This window comes from Sylvia atricapilla, chromosome 6, assembly GCF_009819655.1.
Source record: "Sylvia atricapilla isolate bSylAtr1 chromosome 6, bSylAtr1.pri, whole genome shotgun sequence".
NCBI lineage: Eukaryota > Metazoa > Chordata > Aves > Passeriformes > Sylviidae > Sylvia > Sylvia atricapilla.
In genome coordinates, this window is record NC_089145.1 from 486,471 (window position 1) to 514,464 (window position 27,994).

At 66.8% G+C, this 27,994-nt stretch overlaps 6 protein-coding genes across 9 annotated transcripts; 3 read left to right on the forward strand and 3 right to left on the reverse strand.

Moving 5' to 3' along the window:
- The first annotated feature begins 618 nt into the window (after window positions 1–618).
- ANKRD13D (ankyrin repeat domain 13D) lies at window positions 619–6,649 on the forward strand. Of its 3 annotated transcripts, XM_066320366.1 has the most exons (15): window positions 620–793; window positions 1,611–1,746; window positions 1,827–1,951; window positions 2,494–2,539; window positions 2,614–2,757; window positions 3,237–3,426; window positions 3,537–3,603; window positions 3,677–3,758; window positions 4,043–4,104; window positions 4,181–4,311; window positions 4,529–4,686; window positions 4,768–4,914; window positions 5,110–5,273; window positions 5,350–5,429; window positions 5,806–6,649. In XM_066320366.1, exons 1-15 carry the CDS (start codon window positions 704–706, stop codon window positions 6,044–6,046), a joined length of 1,863 nt encoding a protein of 620 aa, XP_066176463.1. In that variant the 5' UTR covers window positions 620–703; the 3' UTR covers window positions 6,047–6,649. The 3 variants fall into 3 exon arrangements, with proteins under 3 accessions (XP_066176464.1, XP_066176463.1, XP_066176465.1); XM_066320367.1 differs by lacking the exon at window positions 4,768–4,914 and having other exon boundaries at window positions 619–793; XM_066320368.1 differs by lacking the exon at window positions 620–793 and having other exon boundaries at window positions 1,639–1,746; window positions 1,835–1,951.
- Window positions 6,650–7,366: 717 nt separating this feature from the next.
- On the forward strand, window positions 7,367–13,118 carry SSH3 (slingshot protein phosphatase 3). 2 transcript variants are annotated; one of them, XM_066320365.1, is made up of 14 exons: window positions 7,367–7,453; window positions 8,352–8,389; window positions 8,510–8,675; window positions 9,420–9,538; window positions 9,602–9,673; window positions 9,763–9,828; window positions 10,225–10,413; window positions 10,535–10,628; window positions 10,703–10,831; window positions 10,905–10,951; window positions 11,032–11,178; window positions 11,504–11,704; window positions 11,979–12,243; window positions 12,324–12,707. In XM_066320365.1, exons 1-14 carry the CDS (start codon window positions 7,403–7,405, stop codon window positions 12,504–12,506), a joined length of 1,767 nt encoding a protein of 588 aa, XP_066176462.1. In that variant the 5' UTR covers window positions 7,367–7,402; the 3' UTR covers window positions 12,507–12,707. The 2 variants fall into 2 exon arrangements, with proteins under 2 accessions (XP_066176462.1, XP_066176461.1); XM_066320364.1 differs by having other exon boundaries at window positions 7,369–7,453; window positions 11,968–12,243; window positions 12,324–13,118.
- A 606-nt stretch (window positions 13,119–13,724) lies between these two features.
- POLD4 (DNA polymerase delta 4, accessory subunit) lies at window positions 13,725–14,921 on the reverse strand. The gene is made up of 3 exons (XM_066320369.1): window positions 14,601–14,921; window positions 14,409–14,520; window positions 13,725–14,313 (listed from the first exon to the last, which is right to left on the reverse strand). The coding sequence occupies exons 1-3, from the start codon at window positions 14,842–14,844 to the stop codon at window positions 14,289–14,291; spliced, it is 381 nt and encodes a 126-aa protein (XP_066176466.1). The 5' UTR covers window positions 14,845–14,921; the 3' UTR covers window positions 13,725–14,288.
- Window positions 14,922–15,697: 776 nt separating this feature from the next.
- Window positions 15,698–18,130, reverse strand: LOC136362100 (glycine N-acyltransferase-like protein 3). Its single transcript, XM_066320370.1, has 6 exons — window positions 17,884–18,130; window positions 17,699–17,780; window positions 17,152–17,259; window positions 16,936–17,056; window positions 16,249–16,369; window positions 15,698–16,177 (listed from the first exon to the last, which is right to left on the reverse strand). Exons 2-6 carry the CDS (start codon window positions 17,774–17,776, stop codon window positions 15,757–15,759), a joined length of 849 nt encoding a protein of 282 aa, XP_066176467.1. The 5' UTR covers window positions 17,777–17,780; window positions 17,884–18,130; the 3' UTR covers window positions 15,698–15,756.
- Window positions 18,130–20,229, forward strand: LOC136362101 (glycine N-acyltransferase-like protein 3). Its single transcript, XM_066320372.1, has 5 exons — window positions 18,130–18,246; window positions 18,675–18,782; window positions 18,877–19,003; window positions 19,082–19,199; window positions 19,703–20,229. Exons 1-5 carry the CDS (start codon window positions 18,169–18,171, stop codon window positions 20,103–20,105), a joined length of 834 nt encoding a protein of 277 aa, XP_066176469.1. The 5' UTR covers window positions 18,130–18,168; the 3' UTR covers window positions 20,106–20,229.
- Window positions 20,230–20,400: 171 nt separating this feature from the next.
- On the reverse strand, window positions 20,401–27,993 carry CLCF1 (cardiotrophin like cytokine factor 1). The gene is made up of 3 exons (XM_066320373.1): window positions 27,536–27,993; window positions 22,408–22,574; window positions 20,401–21,963 (listed from the first exon to the last, which is right to left on the reverse strand). The coding sequence occupies exons 1-3, from the start codon at window positions 27,561–27,563 to the stop codon at window positions 21,472–21,474; spliced, it is 687 nt and encodes a 228-aa protein (XP_066176470.1). The 5' UTR covers window positions 27,564–27,993; the 3' UTR covers window positions 20,401–21,471.
- Window position 27,994: the final 1 nt, after the last annotated feature.

Sequence of the window (27,994 nt, forward strand, 5' to 3'; positions counted from 1 at the left end):
CTGGTGCTCCGGCATTCCTGGGGAGTGGCGGGGTCGGGATGGGAGGGGATGGGATAGGAGAAACCCAGGACTGGATGCACGATGGTCCTGAGCACCAGGTACCCACTGATGTTATGTAAAAAGGGTCAGGGAGCCCCGCAAAGTGCCCAGCAAGAGATGCTGAGCACTAGCCGCCGCCGGTACCGGGGATCAGCTGGGGGGCAGTGGATCCCTGTTTTCAACCCCAGTGGTAGGGAGAGGGAGGAGGTGGCCCCGCGCTGTGTCCGGTGCCGGTTCCAGTCCCATTCCCGGTGCTGCTGCAGTAGTGGTGCCCACAACCACGGTGCCCGGTGCCGTTCCCAGTGCCTGCTCGCATTCCCGTTCCCGGTGCCGATAACGTTTCCGGTGCGCCGCTCCCGACACCTCGTTCCCTTCCCCGCTGCCCATTCCCGTGCCCGGTGCCATTCCCCTTCCTGGTGCCCGCGCCCGGCGCCAACGCCCTTTCCCGTTCCCTTTCCCGGCGGCCGTTCCCGGCGGCGATGCCGGCCCCGTTTCCCGCTGCCATTCGCCGCTCCCGGTGCCGTCGCCTGTTCCCGGTGCCCGGTGCGGCCCCGCCCCGCGCCGCCGCGCTGCGCCGCCGCCGCCCCCGCGCAGCCATTGCGGGCAGGCCCCGCGCTGCGGCCCGCTCCGTCCGCCCCGGCGGCCCCGGGGACATGGTGCCGGGATGGCCCGGCCCGCCGAGACCTTCCCGCTGCACCGGCTCGTCTGGCACAACCGGCACCAGGCGCTGGACAGCGCCCTGCGCGCGGGGACGGTGGGAACGGCGCCGGGAGCGGCACCGGGAGCGGCGCCGGGAGCGGGCACCCCCCACGCACCGGCCCCGGGAACGGGAGCGGGCGGCACGGGACGGGATGGGAGCGAGAGCGGCGGGGCCCGCAGCGCGGGGGGGGCGGACTGGGAATGCTGGGGGGGACTGGGAGCGCTGGGGGGAACCGGGAACGCCGTGCGCCGCGGGGGCGGGGGGATGCCGGGAGGGACCGGGAGCGCTGCCGGGACTGGGAGCACTGGGAGATGCTGGGAGCGCTGCGGGGACGGGGAGCCTCCAGGGACCGGGGGTGCTGGAGGGACACGGAGAGCTATAGGGAATGCAGGGACACAGGGCACTGGGAGCCCTGGGGTGAAGACTGGGAGCATTGCAGAGGCACTGGAAGCACCAGGGGAGAGTGGGGAGCAGGGGACTGGGAGAACGGGGAGCGCTGGGGGCGCAGGGGACTGGGAGAACCGGAGGGAGGTTGGGAAAACCGGGAGCATGGGGAGCTGGCAGCACTGGGTGGGGGTGAGGGCGCTGGAAGCATTTAGGGGAACTTGGAGTTCTGGAGGAAGACTGGGAATGGTGTGGGGACTGGGAGGACTCAGGGGACTGGGAGCACTGGAAGAACTGGTGGCACTGGAAGGACTGGTGACACTGGGATAATAAGGGGCTGTAGCAGGAAAGCAACTGAGAGCTCTGGGCTCGGGTTGGCAGCACTGGGAGAAGAGGGGGCTGGGAGCACCAGGCCTTGGGAGCGTGGGGGACACCAGGAGCACTGGGGTGGCCCGAGGAGGGGGCAGTGATCCCCCCACCCTTCCAGCACGACGTGGAGCTGACGGACCCGCGTGGCCGGACGCCCCTGGAGCTGGCCGTGTCTCTGGGCCACCTGGAGTCGGTGCGGGTGCTGCTGCGGCACAACGCCAACGTGGGCCGGGAGAACGCCAACGGATGGACGGGTACAGGGACACCACGGGGACTCGGGGACACCAGCCAGGGGTGCAGATGGCCTCTGGCTGATGGCACCCGGTGTCCCCAGTGCTACAGGAGGCAGTGAGCACGGGGGACCCAGAGATGGTGCAGCTGGTGCTCCAGTACCGTGACTACCAGAGGGCGACGCGGCGCCTCGCCGGCATCCCCGAGCTGCTCAGCAAACTGCGGCGGGTACAGCCCCCCAGAACTGCACCCCGCACCACAGAGCTCCCCAGGGACACCCACCAGCTCTGCCCCTTCGCTCAAGACTCCCCACCTCACCAGTGACTCCAGCAGAGACCCCCTCAAGTCTCCCCGGGACCCCCCGTCTCCTCCATGACCCCAGTCTTTCCCCAGGGACACCCTGCCTGTCCAACTCCACTTCCCCAGATTGCCCTGATCCCCACCCAGGATCCCGCAATAGGGATCCCCATCCCTGCTCTCCGGACTTCCCATGTCCCCAGTGGTCTGAGAAGGGACCCCCAGTTCTCCCCAGGAGCCCCCATTGACCCCATTCTTGCCCTGGGGACTCCCTACTTATCTTTTTCCTCTGGGAGTCGCTGCTTATCCTTCCCTGTGGACCTGCACTAACGACCCCACTCCCTCTGATTGCCACCCAGGACCCCAACAGGGGCCCCAATCCCTGCTCCCCAGACTCCCCCCCTTCCCCAGTGATCCCAGCAGGGAGTCCCCAGCCCCTCCTCATCCCCCACCATGCTCCTCATCCCTTCCAGGCATCCGACTTCTACGTGGAGATGAAGTGGGAGTTCACGAGCTGGGGTGAGCCTGGGCGGGCTGGGCAGGGGAAGGGGGTCCCTGGGGACCACGGGGCTGAGGGGTGTCTGTGCCCGCAGTGCCCCTGGTGTCCAAGGTGTGTCCCAGTGACGTGTACCGCGTGTGGAAGCGCGGCGAGAGCCTGCGGGTGGACACCACCCTGCTGGGCTTCGAGCACATGACGTGGCAGCGCGGCCGCCGCAGCTACATCTTCAAGGGGGAAGGTCAGCTGCCACCCCCCGCGGCCCCTCGGTCACCCTGGGGAGCCCCCAGCCCCCTACACCATGAGTTCACCCCTGTAAGGACCTCTCTGGATTCCCTGGGGGCCCTCCAGTCTTTGTGGGGAGCCACAGGCCCCCTGCACTCTGAGTACACCCCTGTAAAGACCCCAGATTCCCTACAGGGACTCCCCTGGAAATCCCCCAGACCCTCTGCATTATAAATACTCCCAGATCCCCTCTAGGGTCCACGTTGGATTCCAGTTCCCCCTCTCCCGAGCAGAGCACCTCAGTTCTTTTACGTGTATCAGGGTCCCCCCGTTCTCCAGATCTCCAGTGGGAAACCTCAGTTCCCCTTTCCTGAGGGAACCAAGTGCACCCCTACACGTACGAGGGACCCCCAATCCCCCCAGATCCCCAGTGCCCCCCGTGCCATGGGTTGTCACGGGGGGCTGGGGGCTGACCCCTCCGGTGTCCCCACGCAGACGAGGGGGCCGTGGTGATGGAGGTGGACCACGACAAGCAGGTGGTGTACACGGAGACGCTGGCGCTGGCCCTGCACGAGCCCGAGCTGCTGCTGGCAGCCATGCAGCCCACCGAGGAGCACGTGGCCGGCCGGCTCACCTCGCCCATCGTCTCCACACACCTGGACACCCGCAACATCGCCTTCGAGAGGTGGGAAGGGGAGCGCTCGGCAGGAAGGGGCCGCGCGAGGGGGAGGCGCGGGGGAAGGGGAAGGAAATGCTGGCGCAAGAGGGTGACTTGAGGCCTCCCCACTCGGCCAGGAACAAGTCTGGGATCTGGGGCTGGCGCTCGGAGAAGATGGAGGTGGTCAGCGGCTATGAGGCCAAGGTGAGCACGAAGCCATGGAAGGGACAGTGGGGACAGCCTGGTGTGTGGCAGGCCTGACGGTGTCCCCACACAGGTGTACAGTGCCAGCAACGTGGAGCTGGTCACCAAGACCAGGACGGAGCATCTCTCTGACCAGGACAAGTCACGCAGCAAAGGTGACAGCCCTGTCAGCCGATCGGGGGTGTAACACAGTGGGGACACACCGCCCTTCCTGGGTGGCACAAGTGTCGGGTGGGACACTGTGTGTGGGTGTGACACGTCAGGTATGGGACACTCTGGGTGTGGGGTGTGACACGTCAGGTGTGGGAAACTGCGGGAATAATGTGACAGGCGTGGGACAGTGTGCGGGGTGTCACCCATGAGGGGTGTGACCAGTGACAGCCCTGGGAGTCCCTCCCACTGCCCACACCTCACCCTTGGACCCCCCCTCTCCCCTCAGGCTCCAAGACCCCCTTCCACTCCTTCCTGGGCATCGCGCAGCAGCACGGCACCCACAACGGGGTGAGTGGCCATCCCAGGGGTCCCTGGGGAAAATGGGGGTCTACAGGAGGGCTGAGCAGTGCTGGTGTCCCCACAGGCACCTGTCCTGCAGGCTGCCAGCCCCACCAACCCCACGGCCATCACCCCCGAGGAGTACTTCGACCCCCACTTTGACCTGGAGACCCGCAACATTGGGCGCCCCATCGAGATGTCCAGCAAGGTGCAGAGGTGAGGCCACCGCCCCAGGGTCAGCACCTGCGGGACGGTGACAGAGTTCTGGGGATGTGGCACTGAGCATCGCCACCCGTGGGGTGCTGACAGGGTCCTCGGGGCCACGCCACTCTTGTCCATACCCTGGGGGTGTGGCCAGGCTCCCAGGGCGGTGGCACTGGGGTTGTGCTGGTGGCCCCTCCGGGTCCCCGTGCCCACGGTGGTGCCCGGGCAGGTTCAAGGCGACGCTGTGGCTGTGTGAGCAGCATCCGCTGTCACTGGCGGAGCAGGTGACGCCCATCATCGACCTCATGGCCATCTCCAACGCTCACTTCGCCAAACTGCGCGACTTCATCACCCTCAAGCTGCCCCCCGGCTTCCCCGTCAAGATCGGTGAGAGGGAAAGCTTCATTTGGGGTGGGATTGATAGGGGCAGGAATTCACGGGGGCCTTAACTGACCCCTGTACCCGCAGAGATCCCCCTGTTCCACGTGCTCAACGCCCGCATCACCTTCAGCAACCTGTGCGGGTGTGACCAGCCGCTGGGCTCCGTGCGGATCTGTGCCCCTCAGGAGCCTCCCGGCGCCCACCCCGCGGGCAGCCAGCCCCCCGGGGCCAGAGGTGAGGCTGGGGGCGCCGGGGGGGTCCTGGCACCGGGGGCCAGGATACAGAATGGGGTGGGGTGATGTGGGGTGTCAAGGAACGCCACGGGGAGCTGTGGGGTGTCGTGAGGCGCCGTGAGCGCGGCGTGCCGTGGGACACCGCGGGGTGCCGTGGGGACACCCCAGGGTGCTGACGGCTCCCCGTGCGCGGCAGCGTGGCCGTTCCCGTGCGAGGTGGAGGCGGGCGTGTTCGAGGTGCCGGCGGGGTACACGGTGCTGGGCGCGGGACGCAGCGAGCCCCTGCGGGACGAGGACGACGACCTGCTGCAGTTCGCCATCCAGCAGAGCCTCCTGGACGCCGGCACCGAGACCGACCAGGTGCGGCCACGCCCCCTCACCTGGACACGCCCACGCACACCTGGACACGCCCCTAACGTGTAGCCACACCCCACAGGTGACCATCTGGGAGGCGCTGACCAACACCCGCCCCGGTGCGGAGCCACCACCCTACGATGAGGACCTGCAGCTGGAGAGGTGAGGTTCCAGCTGTGGGGGCGTGGCCTGGGGTACCACACCCACCTCACCTGGGCGGGGCCAAAGTGGGAGGGGCAGGGGTTGAAGGTGTCAGGGTGGGGCAGGTACAAGGTCCATGGGGGATGGAGGGGCAGAGGTTAAAGGTGTCAGGGTGTGGCCAGGGGAGGGGCTGAAAGGGAGGAGCTCCTTGCTGCTCGGTGGGTGTGGCCCCCAATAGGCGTGGCTAAGCGCAGGTGTGGGTGTGGCTAGCAGTTGGGGGTGTGTGGAGGGGCGTGGCTCCAGGCCATTTAATGGCTGTGAAGGAGGTGTGGCTCCCAGGGGTGGGCACAGAGGGGCTGTGGCTGCCATGACGTGGCGGCGGCTGTCCCCTCGCCAGGGCCCTGCAGGAGAGCATGCTGCTGCAGGCCGGGCCCAGCGCCGAGCCCCCGGCCGCCGGGAGCCCCCCGGGAGCGGGCGGCGGGAGCCCCCCGGGCCCGCCCGGCTACGGCAGCTTCGCGGAGCAGCTGCGCCTGGCCATGGCGCTGTCGGAGCGGGAGCAGGAGGAGCGGGAGCGGCGGCGGCGTGAGGAGGACGAGGAGCTCCAGCGCATCCTGCGCCTCTCCCTCACCGAGAAGTAGCGCCCCGGGGCGCTCCACGCCGGCACGGGGACGTCCCGTGCGGGGACGGGGGTGTCCCATATGGGGTCGCCCCACGCACGGGACGCAGATGTCCCGCGTGGGGACACCCCTTGCAGGGATAGGGACGCCTCACCCGGGGGACGCCCCAGCGCGGGCGCTGTCCCACGCTGGAATGCCCCAGCGCGGGCACAGCCCTGCCTGGGGAGCGGCCGGTGCCGGGATTGGCCCCCCCGTGATGGGGACCCCCCCGATGTGGGCGCAGCCCCCGCGCAGGGGATTTGATCCAGGGATCCTCCTACCCCCGGGACCCCCCAATCCAGGGCTCTTCTCCCACCAGGCTCAAACCTCAGCCCGGGGACCCTCGCCTGGGGACTGCCCCTCCAGGGATACCCCTGTGCCCAGGACCCCTCCCTAGGGACCCCCTCCTCTTTGGTGTTGTACTGTGACCCCGTGGGGGGCAGGACGGACCCGGGGGTCCCCGTGGGATGCAGGTGACCCCTATTTTAAGGCACTGCAGTGTGGGGGGGACTGCTGGGGGACCCCCAGGCCTCATCCTTTGGGGCAGTGGGGGGCAGGGGGGCCCCGAATGTCTGTACATATACATATACATATATTATATATATATATATATATATACACGTGTGTCTGTGCCTGGGGGTTGATGGGTGGGGTGTCCCAAGGGTGGAGCCTGGGAAAAGGGATGGATCCTGCTGGTAGGGTGGGGCTCAGGTGATGGGGCTCATCCAGTAAGCACAAGTGTGGGTGGCACTAGTGGGCTGCTCCTCTTCAGCTCGCCCCAAACCTGGCCCTGTGCCCCCATTCCTGGCCCAGGGATTGATTCGTTTTGTTTATATTATTTGGGAAAAGACCCCTGCCCAGGGAGTGAGGGCTTGGCTGGGGACGCGTGGTGTCACAAGGAGCTCTTTGGGAGTGACCTGCCGGGGACACTTGGGGCATTGCCACCGGCTGAAACCCGGGGTGTCCCAGGAACCGGGGACCCCCGGAGCGTCCACAATTTCTGGGAATCTGGGGAAGGCATCACACGTTCTGGGCGCCTGGGGGAGGTCCCAAGTGCCAGGGGCCCTCGCAGGGTTCCCACTTTCGGAGGAGCTGGGGGTGTCACAAGTGCTGGAGTGTCAATCTCGGCTTGTCCCCAGGGATGTGGCGCCCGGGGGGCTCCGGGGAGGTGCCGTTCCGAGGGAGGGCGGTCCGGGGGTCCCGGCTGCGGCGTTTCCGTGGCGGGGGGAGCCGTGCCGTGCCAGGACGTGCCCGGGGCCATTCCCGCTCCCGTTCCCGTTCCCGAGCGGGCGGGGCGGCGGCAGCGCTTCCTGGTGCGGGGGGGCGGCGCGGCGGGGCATGGCGCTGGTGACGGTGCGGCGGGCGGGGGGCTCCGCCGGGGGCCCCGCGGTGAGTGCGGCACCGGGGCCGGGCCAGCGCGGCGGGGTGGGCACGGGGGCGGCCGAGGGCTCCCGGAGCCCCGAGAGGTCCCGGGGCGGGGCGGCACCGGGGCTCCCGGGGGGCACGGGCTGTTCCAGATAAGAGGCGGGATAAGAGGTGGACCGGGGGGTCCCGGAGCTCCTGCGGTGCGCTGGGGAAACGGGCCGCTCCCGGGGATCCCGGTGCGGGCAGTACGGGCTGCGGGGGGATTCTCGGGGCGTTCCCGGTGCCCCGGGAGGTCCCGGCGCGGAAGGTCCCGGGGATGCCAGCGCGGAGCTGGAGGGGTGAAGGTTGCTTCGGTCGCTCCCGGTGCGGGGTCATCCCCGGCGCTTCCGATGGGACTTTACCGGGAGTTTACTGGGAGTTGCCCTCAGCACGCGCTGGAGTTTCCTGCGCTCCCGGAGGGGTTTCCCCATAGTTAAAGGAGGAATACGGAGGTGTGGATGGGGGAGGGTGGCTGTCCTCAGTTGCTCTCGCTTTCCCCAGCGCTCCCAGACCCTTCTCAGTGTCCTCCAGTGCCCCCCAGTGCCTCCCAGTGCCCCCTTACCCCACTCCAGTAACCACTGGGCCCTTTCTGGGTGTTCACCCCAGAGCCCCCCGTCAGTGCTTTCACCCAGCCAAGGGTTGGGGGGCACAGGGACAGGACACCCCCCTGCCATCCCGAGGGGTTCCCCATGGATCCATCTCTGCAGTGGGACCCCCAAAGGGTCCCTACACAGCCCGTGGGGCCCACATTATTTGGTGGAGGAGGCGGGTTTAGGGGATCACTGGACAGTGGTGCCCACGCTGGTGGGAGCGTGTGGGACCCCCGAGCCTGGTCCATGCCCTGGAGCCGCATTTCCCCCAGGAACTTCCTCCCAATTTGCAGGAGGAAGATGCTCCCAGACGTGGCCAACTGCAACGACGGTGAGAGGGCGTCCCAAAACCTCGGGGTGGGGGCACTGGGGTGGGATGGGGACACAGTTTCCCCCCTTGGGCGAGCACTCTGGGGCTGCCCTGGGCACTCAGGACCCTCCTGCACCGCAGGCAGAGCTTCGTCATGGTCAAGGGGGCTGCACGGCTGCTGCCAGCGGAGGAGCCCCCCCCGGCCGAGCCCCCCCCGGCCGAGCCCCCCAGCCAGGCCCCGGGACAGCAGGAGCAGCATCTGCACCTCATGATGCAGCTGCTGCGCCCCCAGGACGCCATTCGGCTGGTAGGACATGAGTCCTCCCTCCGGGAACATGGGGATGGGATGTGGACAGGGAAAGAGATGGATGGGGACAAGATGGGGAGTGGAATTTGACAGGATGGGACAAGATGAGGATGGGGATGGGATGAAGGTGGGGCAGGATGGGGATGGAAACAGGAACATCGAGGAAAGGTATGGGAATGCAGCATGGATAAGATCGGGATGGGATAGGATGGGATAGGGATAGAGATGGAATGGGAAGTGATGAGGAGGTTTTGTTGTGGGGACAGTCACAACACACAAAGTGACACAGTGAAATCTTCAGAAGAAAATCTTCTGTTTATTCTCACAGCATGCTGCCTTTTATACACTTAGCGAACGTTAAGCACTCATTGGTCGCAAAAAATCAACATTTGACCATTCATTGGTCACAAAAAATCAACACAATGTTCATTGGCACAAAAAGTCTCCACCGCTGTTTTCAACCAACATTCACAAAACTTTTCCAAGCACACTTCTTCCCGCTGCAGGTTGTTTATCTCCCTCTCCTTCTTCTCGGTTTCCATGCCAACGACCTTAGCCAAATTCCTTTCAGGGGTAAAAACGGCTCTTATCAGTTCCTTCTCCAGCTAACTTACACTTGGGGCTTACAGACCATCTGAAGCCCCTTCCAGGAGGAGGGGATGTGGCCCAGCCTGATGCTCCTTCCCGGTCGCTGGGAGCACGGGGAAGGGGCAGATCCCCCTCCGATGCCCCTCTCTCCGGCAGGCCGTGCGGCTGGAGTCGGCGCGGCCGCGGCGGGTGCGGTACCTGCTGGTGGTGCGGCCGGAGGAGGCGGGAGCCGAGGCGGAGACGGCGCTGCTGGGAGTGGATTTCGCCCACGAGGGGTGAGCGGGGTGCAGGGAGGGCCCGCGGGGACGTCGGCACTCCCTGACCTCTGCCTGCCCCAGGGCCACCCGCTGCACCCTGGGCATGGTGCTGCCCCTCTGGAGCGACACCCAGGTGTTCCTCGATGGCGACGGGTAAGGGTGGGATGGAATTTTGGGGCAGGGAGGGGCTTAGAGAGGTTGGAGTGGCCACCCTGACCCACTCGTGTCCCCGTGGTGCGCAGAGGTTTCAGCGTGACATCAGGGGGACAGACGCGCATCTTCAAGCCCATCTCTGTGCAGACCATGTGGTGAGCGAGGAGGCTCGGGTGTGACCACGGGGGGCGTGGGGACCACCCTGGTCACGGGGGTGTTGGTGGCACGGTGAGCACAAGGGGGGTGGGCGCCACCTCGGGGGCTGGGGACACGGGCACTGCCGGGGGATCTCAGCTCCACAACGGACACAGGGGATGTGGCACCGCCACCGACACAAGGGATGCTGTCACCATCCTGGGCACGGGCACGGTGGGCACCAGGCTGGACACGGGGATGTGGGCACGGGATTTGGGTATCACCGCGGGCACCACCACGGGGAAGGAGCTGGGGAGGGTTTGGGCGGCACCCACACGCTGGGGACAGCCAGTGAGGGGGACACAGCCGTCGCGGGGGGCGGTGGCAGCGCAGGGATGTCAGGCGCCGTGCGGCAGGGCCGTGCTGCAGGAGCTGCACCGCGCCTGCGAGGACGCGGCCCGCGGCGGGCACATCCCCGGCGGCCCCGCGCTGGCCTGGGCCCGGGACTACGCGGCGGCGCTGGGCTCGGAGCAGAGCTGCCTCAACGAGTGGCTGGCCATGGCCGACCTCGAGTCCGTGCGCCCCGCCTCGCCCACGCCCCTGCGGTAAGCGCCCTGCCACGCCTCTGCCACACCCAACGGCTTGCCGGCCAATCGCTGCCGCGCCTGGCAGGGCGTGGCCCGGGTGGGGCAGGGGACGCCAGTGACAAGGCGGTGCCGGTGGCAGGCCGGCGATGCCGGAGCTGTCGGAGCAGGCGGTGCGGGCGCTGCTGCGGGAGGTGATGGCCGCTGCCGACCTGGAGAACGTCACGTCCAAGGAGGTGGGTGGCCCTCAGGGCGTCCTGGGGACGGGGAGGGCCGGGCAGGGCCGTCCCTCACCCAGGGTGGTGGCCAGGTGCGAGAGGAGCTGGAGCGGCGCACGGGGCACAGCCTGGCCGAGCACAAGGATTTCATTGACAACGAGATGCTGCTGGTGCTGGCGCAGATGGATCGGCCGTCCCGTGTCTTCCCGCACCTCTTCCTGGTGGGCAGCGGGGCGGGCAGGGTGCGCGGGGCGGGTGGCAGTGTCCCCTCGCCTCACCGCTGTCACCGCACAGGGCTCCGAGTGGAACGCAGCCAACCTGGAGGAGCTGCAGCAGAATCGGTGAGCGCGGAGTGGCACTGCCGTGGGGCGGCGTGGGGTCATCACAGGCTGCCCCGGGGGTGTCACTCGTGTCACCGCAGGGTCACACACATCCTGAACGTGGCGCGGGAGATCGATAACTTCTTCCCGGCGCTGTTCACGTACATGAACGTGCGGGTGTACGACGAGGAGGTGGCCGAGCTCCTGCCCCACTGGAACGACACTTTCCTCTTCCTCTCCCGCGTCCGGTCAGTGGGCACGGCGGGTGACACCACGGGGGACATCGGGGGCACAGAGGGGCAGGGGACAGGGGGACATGGGGAGGAGTCCTGATGACTGAGGTGCTGTGGGACACTGGGAGCTCGGGGTTGCTGGGGCATGGGATCCTGGGGAGCAGCGAGGTGGCTGGGGACATGGGGAGCTCTGGGGGACTGGGGTGGCTGGGGGACACTGGGAGCCCTGCGGACACGGTGACCCTGGTGACTCTGGAGTGGCTGGGGAACACTGGGAGCTCTGCGGACGCAGTGTCGCCGAGTGCCCTCCGTGCCATGGTGCCAGCAGTGGGTGCCACAGGGCAGAGGGAGGCCGGGCGCTGGTGCACTGCCGGATGGGGCTGAGCCGCTCAGCAGCCACGGTGCTGGCCTACGCCATGAAGGAGTTTGGGTGGCCCCTGGAGCGGGCGCTGCGGCACGTCCGGCACTGCCGGCCCGGAGTCCTGCCCAACCCCGGCTTCATGCGCCAGCTCGACTTCTACCAGGGCATCCTGAGTGCCAGGTGAGTGGGGACAGGGTGGGGACGGGTGGGGACAAGTGGGTGGGGACAGGTGGATTGGAACAGGTGGGTGGGGTCTGGCATAACCACACCCCTATGGGATAATAGGGTGGGGCCTGTCTGGACCACACCCCTTTGTGTGAGTGGGGGTGGGGCTTTTGTGACCACGCCCTACCCGGGAAGGTGTGGTTGGGGAGGAGCCTATGGGAACCCCACCTTGCCGATTGGGTGTGGCTCAGGGGGAGTGGCCAGGTGCTGATTGACAGGTCTGTGGCAGCCGGCACAGCAGCTTGTGGGAGCCCCGGGTGGCCGAGCAGGCGCCACACCCCGAGGAGGACACCGCGAGGGACACAAGTGGTGGCCTGTCCCCGCTGGCCTCCCCGCTGGCCTCCCCGCTGGCCTCCGAGGAGGAAGCAGCTGGTGGGGGGCTGCTGGGGGCCTCCCGGCGCCCCCGCATCTCCCTGTGCTCTGTCATGCGGAGCATCAGCCTGCTGGAGACCCCCGAGCCCCCCGAGCTGCTGGGGGAGCCCGTGGCCGGGGAGGTGAGCAGGGCTCAGGGTGGGAGGGGGGATCCAGCTGTGGGGTGACAGCAGCGTGAGGTGACGCCGCTGTCCCCCCTCAGGTGTTTGAGCCCACGGAGGAAGCAGAGGATTCCCCCCCGAGGCCACGACCCTCGTCGCGCCCACGCGGCGTGGTGCGCCAGGCCAGCCTGGATGGTGGCCCCGCCCCGTTTTGTGACCACACCCACAGTGATGGCCACACCCACGCACCCGGCCACGCCCACACTGATGAACCCGCTCCTTAATTTGGGGGGACGTGGAACATCGCCTCTTCGCTGCCACAGCAACAAGGGGGCGTGGACTGTGCCTGGGGGCGTGGCCACAGAGCCGGCACGCCCCGCCCACGCCTCGCCCGCGCTCTGGGGCCGGGAGCTGCCTCTGCCTCAGCCCCACACGCACAAACACCGACACCGCTCCTGCACTGGCAATAAAGTGTGGAAAGGGCAGCCCCTGGTGTCTTTGTGACCCTGAGCATCTGGAGGGTGGGGTGCCGTCAGCAGGGACCGGAGTGAACGCTCTGGGGACAGCGGGCGGGCACAGGGACCCAGCGGCGCCATGTTGTGCGGCACGGAGGAAACTACGAGTCCCGGCGGCCTTTGCGCGAGAAGCACAACTTCCGGGTTGCCACGGCAACCGTCACGGCCTAGACCCGGACTGGCGCCTAGACCGGAATCGGGGCTGGAATTGCGAATGCACTCGGGACAGGGGCAGTCCCCAGGCCCGGCAGCGGAGGACTAAAGCACGCAGAGAGCCAGCTGCTCGCTGTGGCCATGGCATAGGGGAACGTCGGATGCTCCCCCCGCCACCCCGTGAGATGGCGTCAGCCCCCTCCCGCCATGGCTCCCCTTCGTGTAATGTCACCCCTGACCCACAGGACACTTTCCACTGTGCCAGGCTCCATCCGACCAGGCCTTGGACACTTCCAAGGACGGGGTATCACAGCTTCTCTGGGCAGCCTTTGCCATGGCCTCACAGGGAGGAATTTCTTCTGAAAACCCCACCTAAAGCCACCCTCCCACGGAAGGAGGCTCCCGGCTGGAACTGCTCCTGAGACTGCTGCTGTCCATCTCCTTGGGCTGTTCCTGCGGCTGGAGCCATCCCAGGCCCTTCGCCCTTCCCTGGGACACCCACCGGGTTGATACAGACCCTCTGCCAAGGAAGGAGCACGGGAATCTCCCTCCTTCTTCGCACCAGGAGGGCACAACCCTGAGCTGGCTGGGTGTAGGGTGCTTATTTTTGGGGGGTCCACCTAAACACCCCTATCCTGTGCCCAGCAGAGGAATTCTGTCTCTGTAGAAGATACCCAAGGGACTGCAGCTCCAAGAGCAGGACCAGATCCGGCTGGATAACACGATCCAGAGGGTCAGGAGCCGGCGCTGCAAGTGGGATGGGAGTTGTGGGTGGCCCCCCACCCATCCCACCTTATCCCAGGTTACTGCCAGCTCCAACGCTCCATTGCGGCCTTGGGATAGAAACAATTTATTTTATTGATGAACCAACAGAAAGAGCTGGTGAATTAAGCCATCGATAACCTGAATAATTAACAGACACATCCTGTCATCTATGATTCTGCACAGAGCAAAGCTGCTAATAAGGGCTATTAAAAACATTAATCCCACAGGACACTGTAACTCTTCCCACCCCACTGCAGGACATCCCCACAATCCTCACTCCTCTATGCTGGCTTTCACCTGATTTTATATATCATCCTTCACTTTTTCACCCCATTCCTGGGGAAAAAAACATCCCACCTCCCTTTCTCCACCCAAGAACAGATTTTTCTCCCTGAGTCCCAGTTGGGTGGCATTAACCTACGTGACTGAACACCCCATCTGGCTTTTTTTGGGGGAGGATGCAACTCCCTGCCCTCCCCCTGCACCCCAAGGGCTTCACCCCACCCCGTGCCCCCCCCAGCCAGCACACGGCACCCCTTCCTTCGCTCACACCAGCTTTAATCCTCTCGGCGTCCCTGGAACAGGGCCTGGGGATGTCAGGAATGGTCCCACACACTTCCTCAGGGCAGCGGCTCAGAGCTCGTACTCATGCCAGAGGCTGCGGGGGCACAGCGGGGCTCAGCGGGAAGGGCGGGGGGCACCGGGAGAGGACGCCCTGTGCCCCCCACCCATCCCACCCCACCCCACACCCACCTGTAGGTGACATCGGGGTTGTCCCGGTGCTCCAGGAGGGCGTCGCGGATGGGCCCGGGAGGGCTCAGCCCCAGCTCTTGTGCCCGCTCCCAGCGCTGCAGGCGGGTGATCCCTGCGGAATACCGGGGGCTCAGCGGGGCCGGGCCGAGCCCGGGGTTACCGGGAGAACCCGGGGGAACCGGGGGCGCTCACCGCTGCAGGGTCCGTATTCCCAGGAGAGGTCGAAGCGGCGCAACATTTCCAGGAGCGCCGGGTCCGGGGAGGGCTGCGAGGGGGAGCAGGAACAGTCCCGCACCTTCGCCTGCACCTTGTCCTGGTCTTTGTCCTTTTTGTCCTTTTTGTCCTTTTTGTCCTTGAGCCTGCCCGGGGGCCGGCCCGGGCCCCGCCGCCGCAGCCGCCGCGGGAAGGAGTCGGTGATGCGCCGGGGCTGCTCCATGGCCCTGCGCGACGTGGAGCTGGCACGGCCCCGCCAGTACCGGGAACCGGGCGGGACCCGCCGCTACCGGGAACCGGCGGGCGGACCCGCCCCTGCCCGTGGCCGGGCGGAAGCGGCGGGGCCGGGCTGGGGAGCCCTCGGCCACTGTCACCGTCGCGCTGGTCCCGGTCCCCCGCTCCCCTCGACACCCCCTGGCTGTCCCCGGGTGCTGTTCGCCGCTCGCCGAACTGTCACCCCCGTGGCAGTTCCCGTCACTCCGAGGGCACTGTCACTTCCATCCCGGTGTTCCCCTGGCACTGTCACCCGTGTCAGTGACTGTCACCCCACGCACTGCCACCCCCCAAGTTGTGCCCACTACCCTCTGGCGTTGTCACCCGTGTGACTGTCCCCATCACCTCAGGCACTGTCACCCCTGTGGTTCTCCCTGTTGCCCTGGCCATTGTCACCCCCTGCCAGCACTCCCCATCACGCTGGACACTGTCACACCCCTGCCTGTCCCCATCAGCCCCCCAAACCATGACTCACGCTGTGACACTGCCCTGTCCCACTCTGCCCGGTCCCACTTTGTCCTGTGTGTCACTGTCTGTCCCTCCAGTGCCTTCCGGTCCCAGCCCCAGCTGTGGTGACACCGCCCCGGTTGAGGGGGTAACAGCGCAGGTGCCACCAGTGCAGATTGGCCTGAGGCTTTCAGCCCTCCCTTGGGGAGCCGAGAATAACTGAGATGCGGGCCCTGGGACGGGGTGACTCCCAGGAGAGCCCGCCGTGTGCCTCAGCGGTGACACGTGAGCCACCAGGCTGTGTCACCGCTGTCAACGGTCAGCGTTGGCGGGGACACGAAACCCCACGGCAGCCATCAGAGACTCCACACCGCTGTTTAATCGGAGCTGGGCACAGGGAGGGGACACTGGGGGCTCAGGGCCCGTCCCTGTCCAGGCCGGGGTTGTGCAGGATGTAGCTGCAGACCCCGGGCAGGCGCTGGTTGCCCAGCATCTCCTGCAGCTGCTGCATGGGCCGGTTGGCCAGCGCCGTGTGCCCGAAGGTGGGGAAGCCGCGGGCGTGCGCCCGCTGCGCCGCCACCGTCAGTGCCACCTGCATGTGGCCGCGCCGCCGCTGCTCGGGCAGCGTGTAGCTGTGGGTGCCCGTCCCGAAGTGATCCGTCAGCACCCAGGCGACGGGCTGCCCGCTGCTGTCCTGCAGGCAGACCTGTGGGAAGCGCCCCAAAAGCTCGGCCAGGTAGCGCCGGCTGCGGGCGTTCCCCCCGTAGGGCCACGTCTCGTTGAGCAGGTCCACGTCCGAGGGGCTCAGGGAGCCCAGGCGCACCCCGGGGGCTGGCCTGGGAGAGGCAGGGGTCAGTGGGGGGCTCAGGGGTGTTCCCGTGTGGGGACAAGGGTGGGGGACTCTCACCGGGCCTCAGGCATGGTGCTGGGGTCAGGGTGCCAGTAGGAGTAGTACTCGACAATGTCCAGCTCAACACCCTTCTTCCCCGCCAGGTCCTGGGACACCCTGGTCACCCCGTCCTGTAGCCCTGGGGAGGGGGATGTCAAGGGGGTCCTGCTCCCCCTGTACTCCGCCATCGCTATCCTCAGCCCCTCTGTGTGACCCCAGCGTCCTCCTCAGTGTCCCCAGGGGCTACCTGCAACCCCAGGCTCTATTCCCAGCACCCAAATCTCTGCTTCCGGTGTGCCCCGTACCCCAGTCCTGCTCCCGGCATCCCCAAGTCCAATCCCAGTACCCCCCAGCTGCTGCTTCCTGGATACCCAGCAGTGCAATTCCTTGGTGCTCCCCAGCACCCCCAAATCCAACCACGGTGCTCCCCAGCACCCCTAAATCCCACCCCAATGCTTCCCACAGGTATGACCCATCAAACCCCACCCCCGCACACCAAATCAGGCCTCCAGTGCTCTACAGCACCCAAACACTCATCCCCAGTGTCCCCCAGCACCCCCAATTCCCTCCACCAGTACCTCCCAGTTCCTCCCTGCCTCCAACACCTCTCCCGGTCTCCCACACTCCCAGTGCTGCCCAGCACCTCTCACAGCACGCCCAGCCCCTCCCCAAGATCCCCCCAGGACCCCGGTGTCCCCAGGCCACCGATGAGGGTGAAGGCAGCGTCCCAGCGCAGGCATCCGGGGGTCTCCAGCAGCGCCCGGTACGCCCCCAGGTCCCGGTAAAATGCTGCCTGTGTGTTCCAGTAGCCGTCGTTCACCGGCACCTGGGGGCACCCATGGGTGCTCTGAGCACACCTGGCACATGCCAGGACACTGTGTAACCCCCCCTCCTGTGGTTCCCCATGTCCCCACTGGCCACCTCTCCCCTGGGCCGGGCCAGCACAGCGCCGAATTCGGGCCACTTGTCCACCAGCACCTCAAAGTCACCAGGGTTGCCCCGGTTGATGTTCAGCACTGCCCCGAAGACCTGGGGGAAAATGAGGAGACACATGGGGTCAGGGATGAGGGCTTGATATGGGGGGACATGGGGGCAGGTATGGGGTCAGAGCTAGGGAGGTTATGGCAGCAGATATGGGGTCAGAGCTGAAGGGAGGGGGGCAGCTGTGGGGGACAGGGTGGCAAAAGGTTGCCTAATGACACGGGGGTCCCCATTACCAGGGTAAGAGGTGGAGGTGACACTGGGGTTCCTGTCACCAGCAGGGCTAATTGCAGGGGTGGTGCTGGGGTTCCCCTCACGGCACAGGGCAAGGGGGATATTGGGGTCCCCATCACAGAAAGAGATGAATGAAACTGGGATCCCAGTCATGGCACAGTGCAGGGGTGACAGCAGGGTCCCTGTCAGTGGCAGGGTAGGGGTAGCATTGGCATCCCTATCATGGCAGGAGTGACAGTGGGGTCCCCATCACCGGCAGGGCAAGAGGGAGGCTCTTCCTCAGGATCTCCTCCAGGCGCTGCAGATGGGCTGGGCATGTCAGGATCTTCATTGTCCTGCCGACAGACCCTCAATAACAGGGGGACAGGACCGCCAGGCACGGCCCCTGTCCCTGTCCCCATCCCTTTCCCCACCGTCTCCAGCTCCTCCAGCACTCACCCTGCAGCTGCCCTGAGTCTGTGGGTTCCGGGGTGCCGTGGAGTGGGAGTCTGGAGACTGTGTGGCACTCAGTGACAATGGTTACCACCGGCTGTCACGGGCCAGCAAGTGCCCCCTGCCTTGGGGGGCAGTGGGCAAGGTCCATCCTGCTGAGCACTGGGCACCGTGCCATCCCTGTGGCCTCCTGGGGATGGGCGCTCAGCTGTGACACTCTGGGACATTGCCCCAGTGCCACCAGCTCCCCAAGATCCTCGGTGTCACCGCCTGCCCCACGGTCACGGAGCCATGCTGATCCTGAGGTGCCCAGCCCAGCTGCAGCTCCTGGAGGAGACCCTGTGGAAGAGCCTGCCCGCCACCCTGCCGGTGACAGGGACCCCGAGGATCCCTCTGCCCCCTCTGCCCCCTCTGCCCTGTCCTGCTGGTGACAGAGTCCCTGGGACCCCTCTGTCCCTCCCTCCCTCCCTCCCTCTCTGCTGGTGGTGAGGACCCTGGAGTCTCCTTTGTCCCCTCACCCTTGCCCTGTCAGTGTTGCTGGATGCCGGGACCCCTCTGTCCCCTGTCCCCTCTCCCCTGCCTTGCCAGTGATGAGGACCCTGGGACCCCTCTGCCTCCCCACCTGCCCTGGTGGTGACGAGGACCCCTCCATCCCCTCTCTCCTGCCCTGCTGCAGGCGGAGAGCCCGGGGACTCTACTGCTCCCTGTCCCCTGCTGGTGAGACAACCCCAGGGACTCTGGGCACCTCTCTGTCCCCTCTCCCCTGTCCTGACGGTGACAACGACCTTGTTGTGCAGGTCCTGGGGACCGTGATGACGGTGGCCAGGGGGAACCCGGCCTCCCACGAGGTGCTGGTGGACTCCTGGCCGCATTTTGGCATTGTCCTGACCCGCCTGCGCCCAGAGGTGCTGCCCCGGGTGCCCCTGCCCTGGCGGCAGCACGCCACACCCCAGAGGCCCGGGAATTGGGGTGCCACCCTCAGGTCCATGTCCCTCCCAGGAACACAGGGACCCCAGGGACTACTACGCCAACCAGCTATCTGTGTTCTACCGGGACAAGGAAGCTCTGCAGGCACTGCTGGAGGGCACTGAGGCAGTGACCCAGGAAAGAGCTTTCCAGATTCTGGGTAAGGATGGCACTGAGGGGACACAGGGCTCCCCTACACTCCATCTGGGTCCCCTGTATGGCTGACAGCGGGTCCCAGGGATGCAGGATGGACTGGATGAGGCCGTGCAGGAGGTGGCCAGCGCAAGGGGGCAGAAGGTGGAGACGATCCGGTACCGGGCACTGATAAGCCCTGAGCCCCCCCAGCCCCGCGGGCAGTGAGTGAGGGGCACTGGCGGGACACCGGGGGGGACATGGGCACTGAGGGACCAGTCACACCCATGGGCGGTACACGGAGACCTGTCACATTTCTGGGCAGCACAAGAGGGTCATAGTCACACGCCTTGGTGGCACGGGAGTCCCCAAGCACATCCCTGAGAGGCCCAGGGTGACAAGAATGGGATCACTGAGCACATCCCTGGGTGGCACAGGGGTCCCTGAGCACTTGTCTGAGTGGCACAGGGATCACTGGATGACATGAGTGGGTTCACTGAGCGCATCCCTGGGTGGCACAGAGGTCCCCAGTCCCACTCCTGGGCGGCAGAAGGGTTCCCAATCCCGTACCTGGATGGCACAGGCGTATACCCAATCCCGTCCCTAGGGAAAACGAGGGTCCCAGATCCCATCTTTGGGTGGCACGGGGGCTCCAAATCCCAACTCATCTGCCACCCCAGCTGGGAACAGGCTTCAGCATTGCCCACCCTGCCGTGCCCCGTTGCAGGATGCCCCCGGGCCTGCGCCTGGCGCCCGTGTCGCCTTCCCACGTCCCGCTGCTCAACGCCACGTGGGCGCTGGGGGGCAACGCCCGCAGCCGGGCGTTCCTGCTGGGGCTGGTGCGGACGCTGCCCTCCGCCTGCCTGCTGGACCCGCGGGGCCGCCCGGTGTCCTGGAGCCTGCTGGACGGGCAGGGCTGCCTGCGCCACGGCTTCACGGTGCCCGCGTGGCGGGGCCGTGGCCTCACCGGGGTGGCGGTGGCCGCGCTGGGCCGGCAGCTGCACGCCCGCGGCTTCCCCGTCTACGGCTTCGCGCTGCCCCACAACACGGCCTCGCTGCGCGCCCTGCAAGCCATCGGCTTCGTGCTCCAGCCCGGAACCTTGTCCATGATCCTGGGCACCCCAAAGTAGTGCCCAGGAGGAGAGTGGCCGGGTGGGGCGTGCCTGTCCTCGGGGTGGGGTTACCTGGGCCCAGGAGGGCCTGGATCCCCACCCTGTGAGAAAGGGGAACACCCCAGCTCCCACACTGAGCTCGGTTTGGTCCCTGCTGATGGCATTGATGGGGACATCCCGAATCCCATACTGAGCTCAGAAGGCGGAACGGTCACTCTGGTCCCTGCTGATGACACCGATGGGAACGTCCCGAATTCCGCACGGAGCCGTCCTCTCCTGTCCCCCCCGAGATGCGGCACGGGCAGGGCGGGGCGCTGGAGAAAGGCTTTTATTCGTTCATACAAGAATAGATCTTCTGCAATAAATACCCCAATAAATAAACATCTCCAATAAATAAACACTCACAGACGCACCAGGACAGCGGCCGCGCCCCGTGGCCTCGCCCCACCACTGCATCGATGGGCGGCCATGGGGAGGCGGGGCTTGGGGAAAGGGGTGGGGCCTGTTGCGGGAGGAGGCGGGGCTTGCTACATAGGCGGGGCTTATTGCCGTCTGGGGCGGAGCCTAATGCTCGGGGGCGGGGCTTGCTGCTGGATGGGGCGGGGTTTATTCTATGCTCAGAGGGCGTTGGTCCTTTTTGGGATGGGCGGGGCTTGCACCCACTCTGGAGATTTTAGGGATGGGGACAGGCACCCTGGGGGTTGGGGACACCGCGGGAGGGGGGACTTGGGAGTCGGGACACCTGTTCCTTAAGACACAACATAGCGACAGAGGGGCTGTGGGGTGACTGTGGTGACACTTTGGGGTCAGGAACTCCACCTCTTAAGGCGCAGCTGGGTGACGATGAGGATGTGAGGCGGCTTTGGCAGCACTCTGGGGTCAGGAGACACTTTGGCAGGGATATTGGTGGCGAAGAGGGGACCTGGAGTGGCTTTGGTGGCACCTGGGGTCAGGAGACGTATCAGCAGAGTGTGGCGACAGACGGAATGTGAAGTGGCTGTGGGGGGTGGCACTTGGGGTCAGGAGCCCCTCACTCAAGGCAGGGCGACGAAAATGGGGTTGTGAGGTGGCTGTGGTGGCACTTGGGAGTCAGGAACCCTACTTCTGGAAGCACACTGGTGGTGGACAGGGGAAACGGGGTGGCTGTGGTGGCACTTGGGGTCAGGAGCCCTGTTCCTTAAGGCACAGTATGACGATGACGGAGGGGCTGCAGGGTGGCTGTGGTGACGTTTGACGTCAGGAGCCCCATCTTTCAAGGCACTGCCAGGTGATGATGAGGTTATGGGGTGGTTTGGGGGTCAGGAGCCCCGTTTCTTAAGGCACACCGGTGGCGGAAGAGGGGACCTGCGTGGCCACGGAGGCACTCAGGAGCCCGGCAGGTGGCTCAGAACCCCCTGGCCTCCAGCCGCAGGGTGACCACAGCGGGCGGCACCTTCTTCTTGAGGCGGTTGAAGTCCTTGGCCGAGCGCCAGAGCCAAGTCTGCAGCTCCTTCAGCAGCCAGAAATCATCCATCTTCTTCAGGAAGTCATTGGGGGCCGCGGGCGCGCCGGGGGGCGCGGGGGGCCCGGCGGGGCCGGCGGGCAGCGGGTACCCCAGCGAGGACATGACGCCGCCGATGCTGAGCACCAGCCCCTGGAGGCTGGCGCAGAAGTGGGCGAGGCGGTGGCGCAGCTCGGCCGTGCCCACCTGCCCGTCCAGCACACGCAGGTAGCAGAGCAGGCGGCTGTAGGCCCGGTAGTTGGCGGCCAGGCGGGCGTTGTCCGTCAGGCCCCGCCACAGGTCCAGGTCCACCGTGGCGCTGGGCACCCGCTCGGCCCGTGCCAGCCGCGGGGGGTTGAAGTCGGGCTCATTGAAGGGGGGCCCCAGGTAGTTCAGCTGGAAGGCAATGGGGGTGCCGGGGGTCAGCTCTCTACATCCACCCTTGTCCCCACATCCACATCCCCCCTCCGCCCGCAGTTCGAAGGCGTCCCGCTCATCCCGGTTCTCCCTTCTCTTGTCACATCTCCCTTCCCGCTCTGCCCGAGCCGGACGTTCCCAGCACGGCCCGGGCAGCGCCGCCGTCACCGCGGCTTAGCACCCAGCGTGCCGGCGGTGCCCGGGGCACGTCGGGGCAGGGACGGGAACCTCCGGGTGAGTCGGCGACGCCGGCGGGGAGGGAGAGGCGGATGCCCGCGCCCAGGACGGAATCACGGGCCAAGGGGAGGGTATCGGGGAGCCGCCCTTGCGCCCGGGGGGCGATGAGGCATTTCCGCGACCTCCGGCGTGGGAACGGCTGGGCACGGGGTGGATATATCCCGGGGAGGGGCATCGGGGACTCACGTAGGTGCCGGCGAGGGTGCGGAGCTGGTGCTCCAGGTAGCGGGTCAGGTCGTAGGTCTGCTGGATGGACTGGCCGGCGCCCAGCTCCTCGGAGCAGTTCAGCGCCGGCAGCGCCGGCAGGTTGCAAAGCGCGGCGCACAGGAAGGTGAAGATCCCCCAAGAGTCACCTGTGGGGGACACACAACACCTCAGGGGGGTGACAGGGAGGCTCCGTTTCCGTGCGTGTGGCGCTCAGCCTGCGGAATAGCCCCGAGTCGCCCGTCTGAGCGCGGGGAAAACCGAGGCACGGAGGTGTGGAGGGTGGGGTCCCCCTCGCCTCAGCACCCTCCCCGGAGCAGCAGGGACCCCCCGGCTCAGCGCGGTGACCCCCCGGCTCCCCTCTGAGCGCTCCCGCCCGCGGCTGCACCAACAATCCTTTATATGGTCTGGAGCAGCGCGGCCGCGGCATTCCCGCCGGGACACACGCCTGGGATATATTTGGGCACCGCCAACGCCGGAGCGGGCCGGGCACCCAGCGGGGACCCCCGCCGAGGGGCCACCGGGAATGCGGCGGGGGAGGGCGGGACGCAGCTCCCGGGAGCGGCCGGGGCGCGGGGTGACCTTTGCGGAGGCACCGGAAAGCGCCGGCGGGGTCCCCGTCATCGGCCTGACGTCAGGGCGGCCCGGGAGCGCGGCCCCGCCGGCCGCCGGCTTTGCAAAGGTCACGGCCCGCGGCCGGGACGCTCCGGCCAGCTGGCACCCCCGGCTCGCCGCGGCCGGCCTTCCCGGCAGCGCCTCCCGGGAAAGCCCGGCCGCTGGCACGGCTCGGCACCGCGGGGCTCCGGCTGCGGGCAGCCCCCCGCGCCCCCGCGCGTCACCGCTCCCCGTCACCGGCCGCCGGTGACGCACGGCGGTCCTCGGGGACACCCCGGCCACAAGGCCGCCGTGGGTGTCCTGCAAACCGCGAGCCTCGCTGGGGGGGATGCAAGTGCCCTGCGGGCGTGCAAGACACTGTCAAACCCGGGAAACACCCCGGAGGCGTGCAGCGCACTTGTGACACCTCTGGGATACATCCAGGACACGGCTGGGATGCATCTTGTGTGTGTGCTTCACACAGGCGTGGGGAACACCGCACTTTCCCGGCAGGTGACACCACGCACGTGTGTGATGCACCACACCTATGAGACCCCATCAAGGTGTGTCACCTACAGCATGAACGTGTGACACATGCGCCAGTCACAGGACACGCCAGGCTGTGCACACACCCCGTGCGAGGGACACCCCGTTACGCACCCGCCACACGTGACACGCTGTGCCCGCACCACACCGTGCTGTGACACCCCCCGCGATGCCACATGTCCCCGTGCCCTCCACGCCCGTGCGTGGCAGCCCTGGCCGGCCCCGGCTTGCCCGGTGCCCTGCGGTGGGCACGTGCTGCCGCTTGCCCGGCGCGTTCCGGTGCGTTCCGGCGCGTTCCGGCGCGTGGAGCGTGCGGTCAGCCCTGCGTGCGTGCGAGCGGGGGCCGGGGGGGCCGCCGGGGGGCCGCGGTGACTCACACCACACATACCCCCCCTTCCCCGTGTTTGATTTGGCCGGACCCTCGCTCACCGCCGGCTCGGGTTTCCAGGCGGGATTTACACCCGCCCTGGCCTGGCAAGTGCCAAACCAAACACAGCCGGGGAATGGGATGAGGGGGAGATGGCAGGGATGTGAGATTGGGATGGAGCCACCGTGGCTCCTGGGCAGGTGGCCTGGACGTGAAGATGAGGATGATGGAGGAAGAAGATGGAGGTGGGTCTTTGAGAAACGGGAATGGTGGGATGCACAGAATGGATGGCACTGGGCAGTAGTGACCATGACACAGCGACGACGGTGACCCTGGCACAGCAGTGACAGTGACTGTGGCACAGCAGAGACAGTGGCAATGACACAACAGTGACAGTGACACTGCTCAGTAATGAGGGTGACCACGACACAGCAGTGACAGCGACCATGACACAGCGGTGATGATGACAGTGGCACAGCAGTGACAAATGGCCCAGCCATAGTGAGTGCCCCCACTATCCCTCGCCCACCCCTGTCCCAGAGGCTGGTGCCGGGCACACAGCGACACAGACAGTGGAGGAGGGAGGCTCCAGCCGGCACAGCTGGATCCCGGTGACGTCGGAGAGGAAGAGCCCGAGGGTTTCAAAACCGGCCCTGGAGCTCGGCCAGGATGCTCCCAGCCCACGTAAGCAGCTCATGGCGTGCCTGCCCAGGGTCACCCACGGGGCCCTGGGGACACCCGAGGAGCCGGGGTTACGGGGGGCCATGGGAGCGGGCAGCCCCTGCTCTGCCAGCCGCGCCCTGGCACACCCATGCCGGACACACCGGTTGGTGCCACAGACACCCCTCGCACACGTGGCAGCAGGGATGTGGCTCACCCGCCTTTGGGCCCACAGCCGGGACCCCTGGCCCGCCACCCGCCCAGTGGCGCAGGCGGCAGTGCCGGCCAGACCTCCCGGCCAGCGGCCGAGGCGGGAATTCGGCCGTGGAGACGGTGAGCTGTTCCCTGGGCATGCTGTGGGCAGAGCCGCCGAGGGCTGAGCGACCACAGCCCGCCCAGAGCTGCTTTCCCGAAACCCTGGTGGCGGGGGCGGCAGCCGGGAAGGGGAGACCCCCTGGCCCCGGAGCCCCTGGCAGCGGCCGGAGCCGAGCCGGCCCCCGACGCTGCGGCGGGAGCTGCCGTATCTGATGGGCCGGCGTCCAGCGGCGAACAGAGCCCCATCCCACCCCGCAGCCCCATTCCTGGGGCCAGCACGGGAGGTCTCGCGGTGGCCAGGCACAATTGTGGCGCTGAGGACAAAGCAGCCCTGTCCCCACTACCCGGCCACTGTCCTGGCCACCAGTTAGCACCATTTAACCCTCCGTGGGGCGGTTCCCAGCCCAACACGGGCGCCACGCCGAGGGGCTTGGAGCGGGTCATCCTTAAGGGCTCACGGACAGAAGTCTCTGTGTCCCTACACTGCTGGCATTTAACCCCACTATGTCTGCGGAGGTGACACCACAGCATAGCAGCGTCCCTGTGGAGCCACAGTGGGGACACGGGGATGCTCATGTTCCACACCCCAGGTATCACGGACACGGCATTTCCTGAGTTCCAACTGGAAGAACACACGTGCCCTCGCTCCCCAAGAGCACCTACGGCCACCACAGCGGGGTCTCCATCCCATCCATCCCATTCTACCGCACTCCATCCCATCCCATCTCATCCATCCCACGGCGAGGCCGTGCCAGGAGCGGCTGGTGGCATGGGGGGCATGTGGCCGCGCGTCCCCCCGGTCTCGGCCGTGCCTGCGCTTGCGGCGCTGAGTGTTTACATCCTGTCTCCTCCGTGTGTTTATAAATGCGGCCGCGCACGGGAGACTCCAGCGAGGCCGTAATTAGCTGGGCCTGGATTTCCCATCCGGCTCCGGCTCCAGCCAGCGGCGCGATGGAAACACCCCCGCCGGCGAGGGGGGCGCAGGCCCCTAATCCCAACCAGACCCCGCTGCCCCGCACGCACGCCCAGCGCCCAGGAGCCGCGAGGGGCACCTCGATCCCTTCCCGCCGCTCCCGGCACAGGTCACGGAGCCCCCAACAGCCTCCCCGCCCAGCACCGCTCTGGGGGTTCACCGGCACAGAGCCAGGCTGGCCGCTCTCCGGCTGGGCAGGGGACCCCCGGCGCCAGCCCATGTGGCACCGCAGAGCTGCGGGTGACACGTCCTGGCACCTCCAGAGCTGCCGCCACCGCTGGCATCGCTTGCCACAGGGACACTGCCTGGCCGGGTCAGGGTGGGACCAGCAGTTCCGGTGGGCACAGCCGTGCCCTGATGTCCCCAGAGCACCCTGCCGAAGCCCGGGATGCCTCTGTCACCCACAGGCCACGTGCCACACGCAGCCACAACACCGCTGGGCCAGCTGCTTCCCGGATATCCCAGACGCCCCATCCAGGAGTGCATCCCCACGAGCCTGCCGGGACGGTGGCACCGGGACAGTGGCGCTGCCGCCCCGGAGGGGTGCGGGGGGATGATTTACGGGGCTCGGTGCCACTTAGCAGGGTCTAAATCTCCCCCCGGCGCGGCCCTGTAAGCAGAGCCCTCCGCATTTCCCTGCGGAGCCTGCGCCTAATGCAGCCCAGATGTGCGGCCGCCACCGTGCCCTCTCGCCGCCTGCTAAATAGGCACGGGGACAGCGGGGATGCCGAGGGTGGCCGAGCCCTGCCGGGGACACCGCCTGGGCAGCCCGGGGGTGGGGACGAACGGGCAGCGGGGTGCCGGCGGCCGAGCTCCAGCCCCGCGGCCGCTCCTCGGCTCCCCTTCCCCGCCCGTCCCCGCAGGCCTCGGCACCGGCCGTGCCACCGCTCCGGCCACGTCCTCCGGCGGCGGGGAGGGGGAGAGGAAGGGCCGAGGGAAGGCGATGGAGGCGCCGGGGATCCCGGCCTCGCTTTTCCGGTTCCCCGGCGCTCGGCCCGCTTTGCCCGTCCTGCGTCACGCCGGCACCGGCGGCAGCCGGAGGCGAACCCGGCGCCGGCCTCGTGCTGCCCCGGCCCCGGTCCCGCCGCCCGGGAGCCCGGGGAGCCTGGCGGCGCCCGCAATTTGCCCTTTTAAGGGTGTTTTCCAGCGTTCTCCGGGCGAGCAGCCCCCGGTGCCGGGGTGCCCCCGGGGGAACAAAGCCGTCCCCTCCCCAGCGCCCCGAAATCCCGCGGCTGTGTCTTGGAGGAATCTCGCCTGCTCCAGCGGTGGCGTTCGGTGACGAACCCCGAAATCCAGCCCCGGGCAGGAAAACTAACTCTTCCTGCCCCCCATAAATCCCACCGACTTTCCTTTTCCTCCCCTCTGTCGGTCCCGGGGTTTAATTCTCCGTGCTCAGCGGCGGTTCCCTCCCTGGTAATCACAAACATGCATGGAAAAGAGGCAACGAGAGAAAGGGGTAAAAAAAAAAAAAAAAAAGAACAACAACCCAACCTAGAGAGGGGAAAGTCTTAAATCAATCCCAAAGCCAGACAGACGTTTTAATCACATCAAATTAAAATCAGCAGTCGGTTTGGAAAGGGGAAAAAAACTCCGGGCAGATGCAGGCAGGGGAGTTGGGGCAGCCCCCCACCCCGCACCCAGCGCCGCGGGCTTACCTGAGAGCTCCCCGGTTACATTTAGCATAGTCGGGGTGCAGGGGGATTTAGGGGGGCTCGGCTCTTGCTCGGCGCCCCGAGCCCGCCCGCTCGCCTCAGCCCTGGCTCGCTGCTTCGCTCGCACTCAGGGTTTGGGTGGTGGTTTGGGGTTTTTTTTTTGTGTGTGTGTGTGTGTGTTGGTTTCTGGCTTTCTTTTTTTTCTTTTTTTTTTTTTTCCTCGGTCTCTATTTGTTTTGGTTTGGGCTCGCTCGGGTGTTAGGTGGAAAAAAAAAAAACCAAAAAAAAAAAAAAAAACCAAAAAACAACGGGGCGGGTTGGGTGGGTTTTTGGGGTGTGGAGGGTTTGCACCGTGCTCCGGCTGCCTCGCTCGCCGCCGTTCCCCCCTTCCACCTCCCTTGATTTGCTCTTTTGATTGGGGTCCAGGAATGCAGGAATAAAAAAAAAAAAAAAAAAAAAAAA

Bases quoted from the DNA above. Each gene is read 5' to 3' on its own strand.
- ANKRD13D (XM_066320366.1), top strand. From the start codon at position 704: ATGGCCCGGCCCGCCGAGACCTTCCCGCTGCACCGGCTCGTCTGGCAC. The intron at 1,747-1,826 runs GTACAGGGACAC...CGGTGTCCCCAG, and splicing joins GAACGCCAACGGATGGACGG to TGCTACAGGAGGCAGTGAGC. The intron at 4,105-4,180 runs GTGAGTGGCCAT...GTGTCCCCACAG, and splicing joins AGCACGGCACCCACAACGGG to GCACCTGTCCTGCAGGCTGC.
- SSH3 (XM_066320364.1), top strand. From the start codon at position 7,403: ATGGCGCTGGTGACGGTGCGGCGGGCGGGGGGCTCCGCCGGGGGCCCC. The intron at 10,832-10,904 runs GTGGGCAGCGGG...GTCACCGCACAG, and splicing joins TCTTCCCGCACCTCTTCCTG to GGCTCCGAGTGGAACGCAGC. The intron at 11,179-11,503 runs GTCAGTGGGCAC...TGGGTGCCACAG, and splicing joins CTCTTCCTCTCCCGCGTCCG to GGCAGAGGGAGGCCGGGCGC.
- POLD4 (XM_066320369.1), bottom strand. From the start codon at position 14,844: ATGGAGCAGCCCCGGCGCATCACCGACTCCTTCCCGCGGCGGCTGCGG. The intron at 14,521-14,600 runs GTGAGCGCCCCC...GGTATTCCGCAG, and splicing joins GGAATACGGACCCTGCAGCG to GGATCACCCGCCTGCAGCGC. The intron at 14,314-14,408 runs GTGGGTGTGGGG...GTGCCCCCGCAG, and splicing joins AACCCCGATGTCACCTACAG to CCTCTGGCATGAGTACGAGC.
- LOC136362100 (XM_066320370.1), bottom strand. From the start codon at position 17,776: ATGAAGATCCTGACATGCCCAGCCCATCTGCAGCGCCTGGAGGAGATC. The intron at 17,260-17,698 runs GTGATGGGGACC...ATTTTCCCCCAG, and splicing joins GCCTCCCTCTTGCCCTGCCG to GTCTTCGGGGCAGTGCTGAA. The intron at 16,370-16,935 runs GTGGCCTGGGGA...CCCCCTCCCCAG, and splicing joins CGCTGCCTTCACCCTCATCG to GGCTACAGGACGGGGTGACC.
- LOC136362101 (XM_066320372.1), top strand. From the start codon at position 18,169: ATGCTGATCCTGAGGTGCCCAGCCCAGCTGCAGCTCCTGGAGGAGACC. The intron at 18,247-18,674 runs GTGACAGGGACC...CTTGTTGTGCAG, and splicing joins GCCTGCCCGCCACCCTGCCG to GTCCTGGGGACCGTGATGAC. The intron at 19,004-19,081 runs GTAAGGATGGCA...AGCGGGTCCCAG, and splicing joins AAGAGCTTTCCAGATTCTGG to GGATGCAGGATGGACTGGAT.
- CLCF1 (XM_066320373.1), bottom strand. From the start codon at position 27,563: ATGCTAAATGTAACCGGGGAGCTCTCAG. The intron at 22,575-27,535 runs GTAAGCCCGCGG...TGTCCCCCACAG, and splicing joins TGTAACCGGGGAGCTCTCAG to GTGACTCTTGGGGGATCTTC. The intron at 21,964-22,407 runs GTGAGTCCCCGA...ATTGCCTTCCAG, and splicing joins GCACCCTCGCCGGCACCTAC to CTGAACTACCTGGGGCCCCC.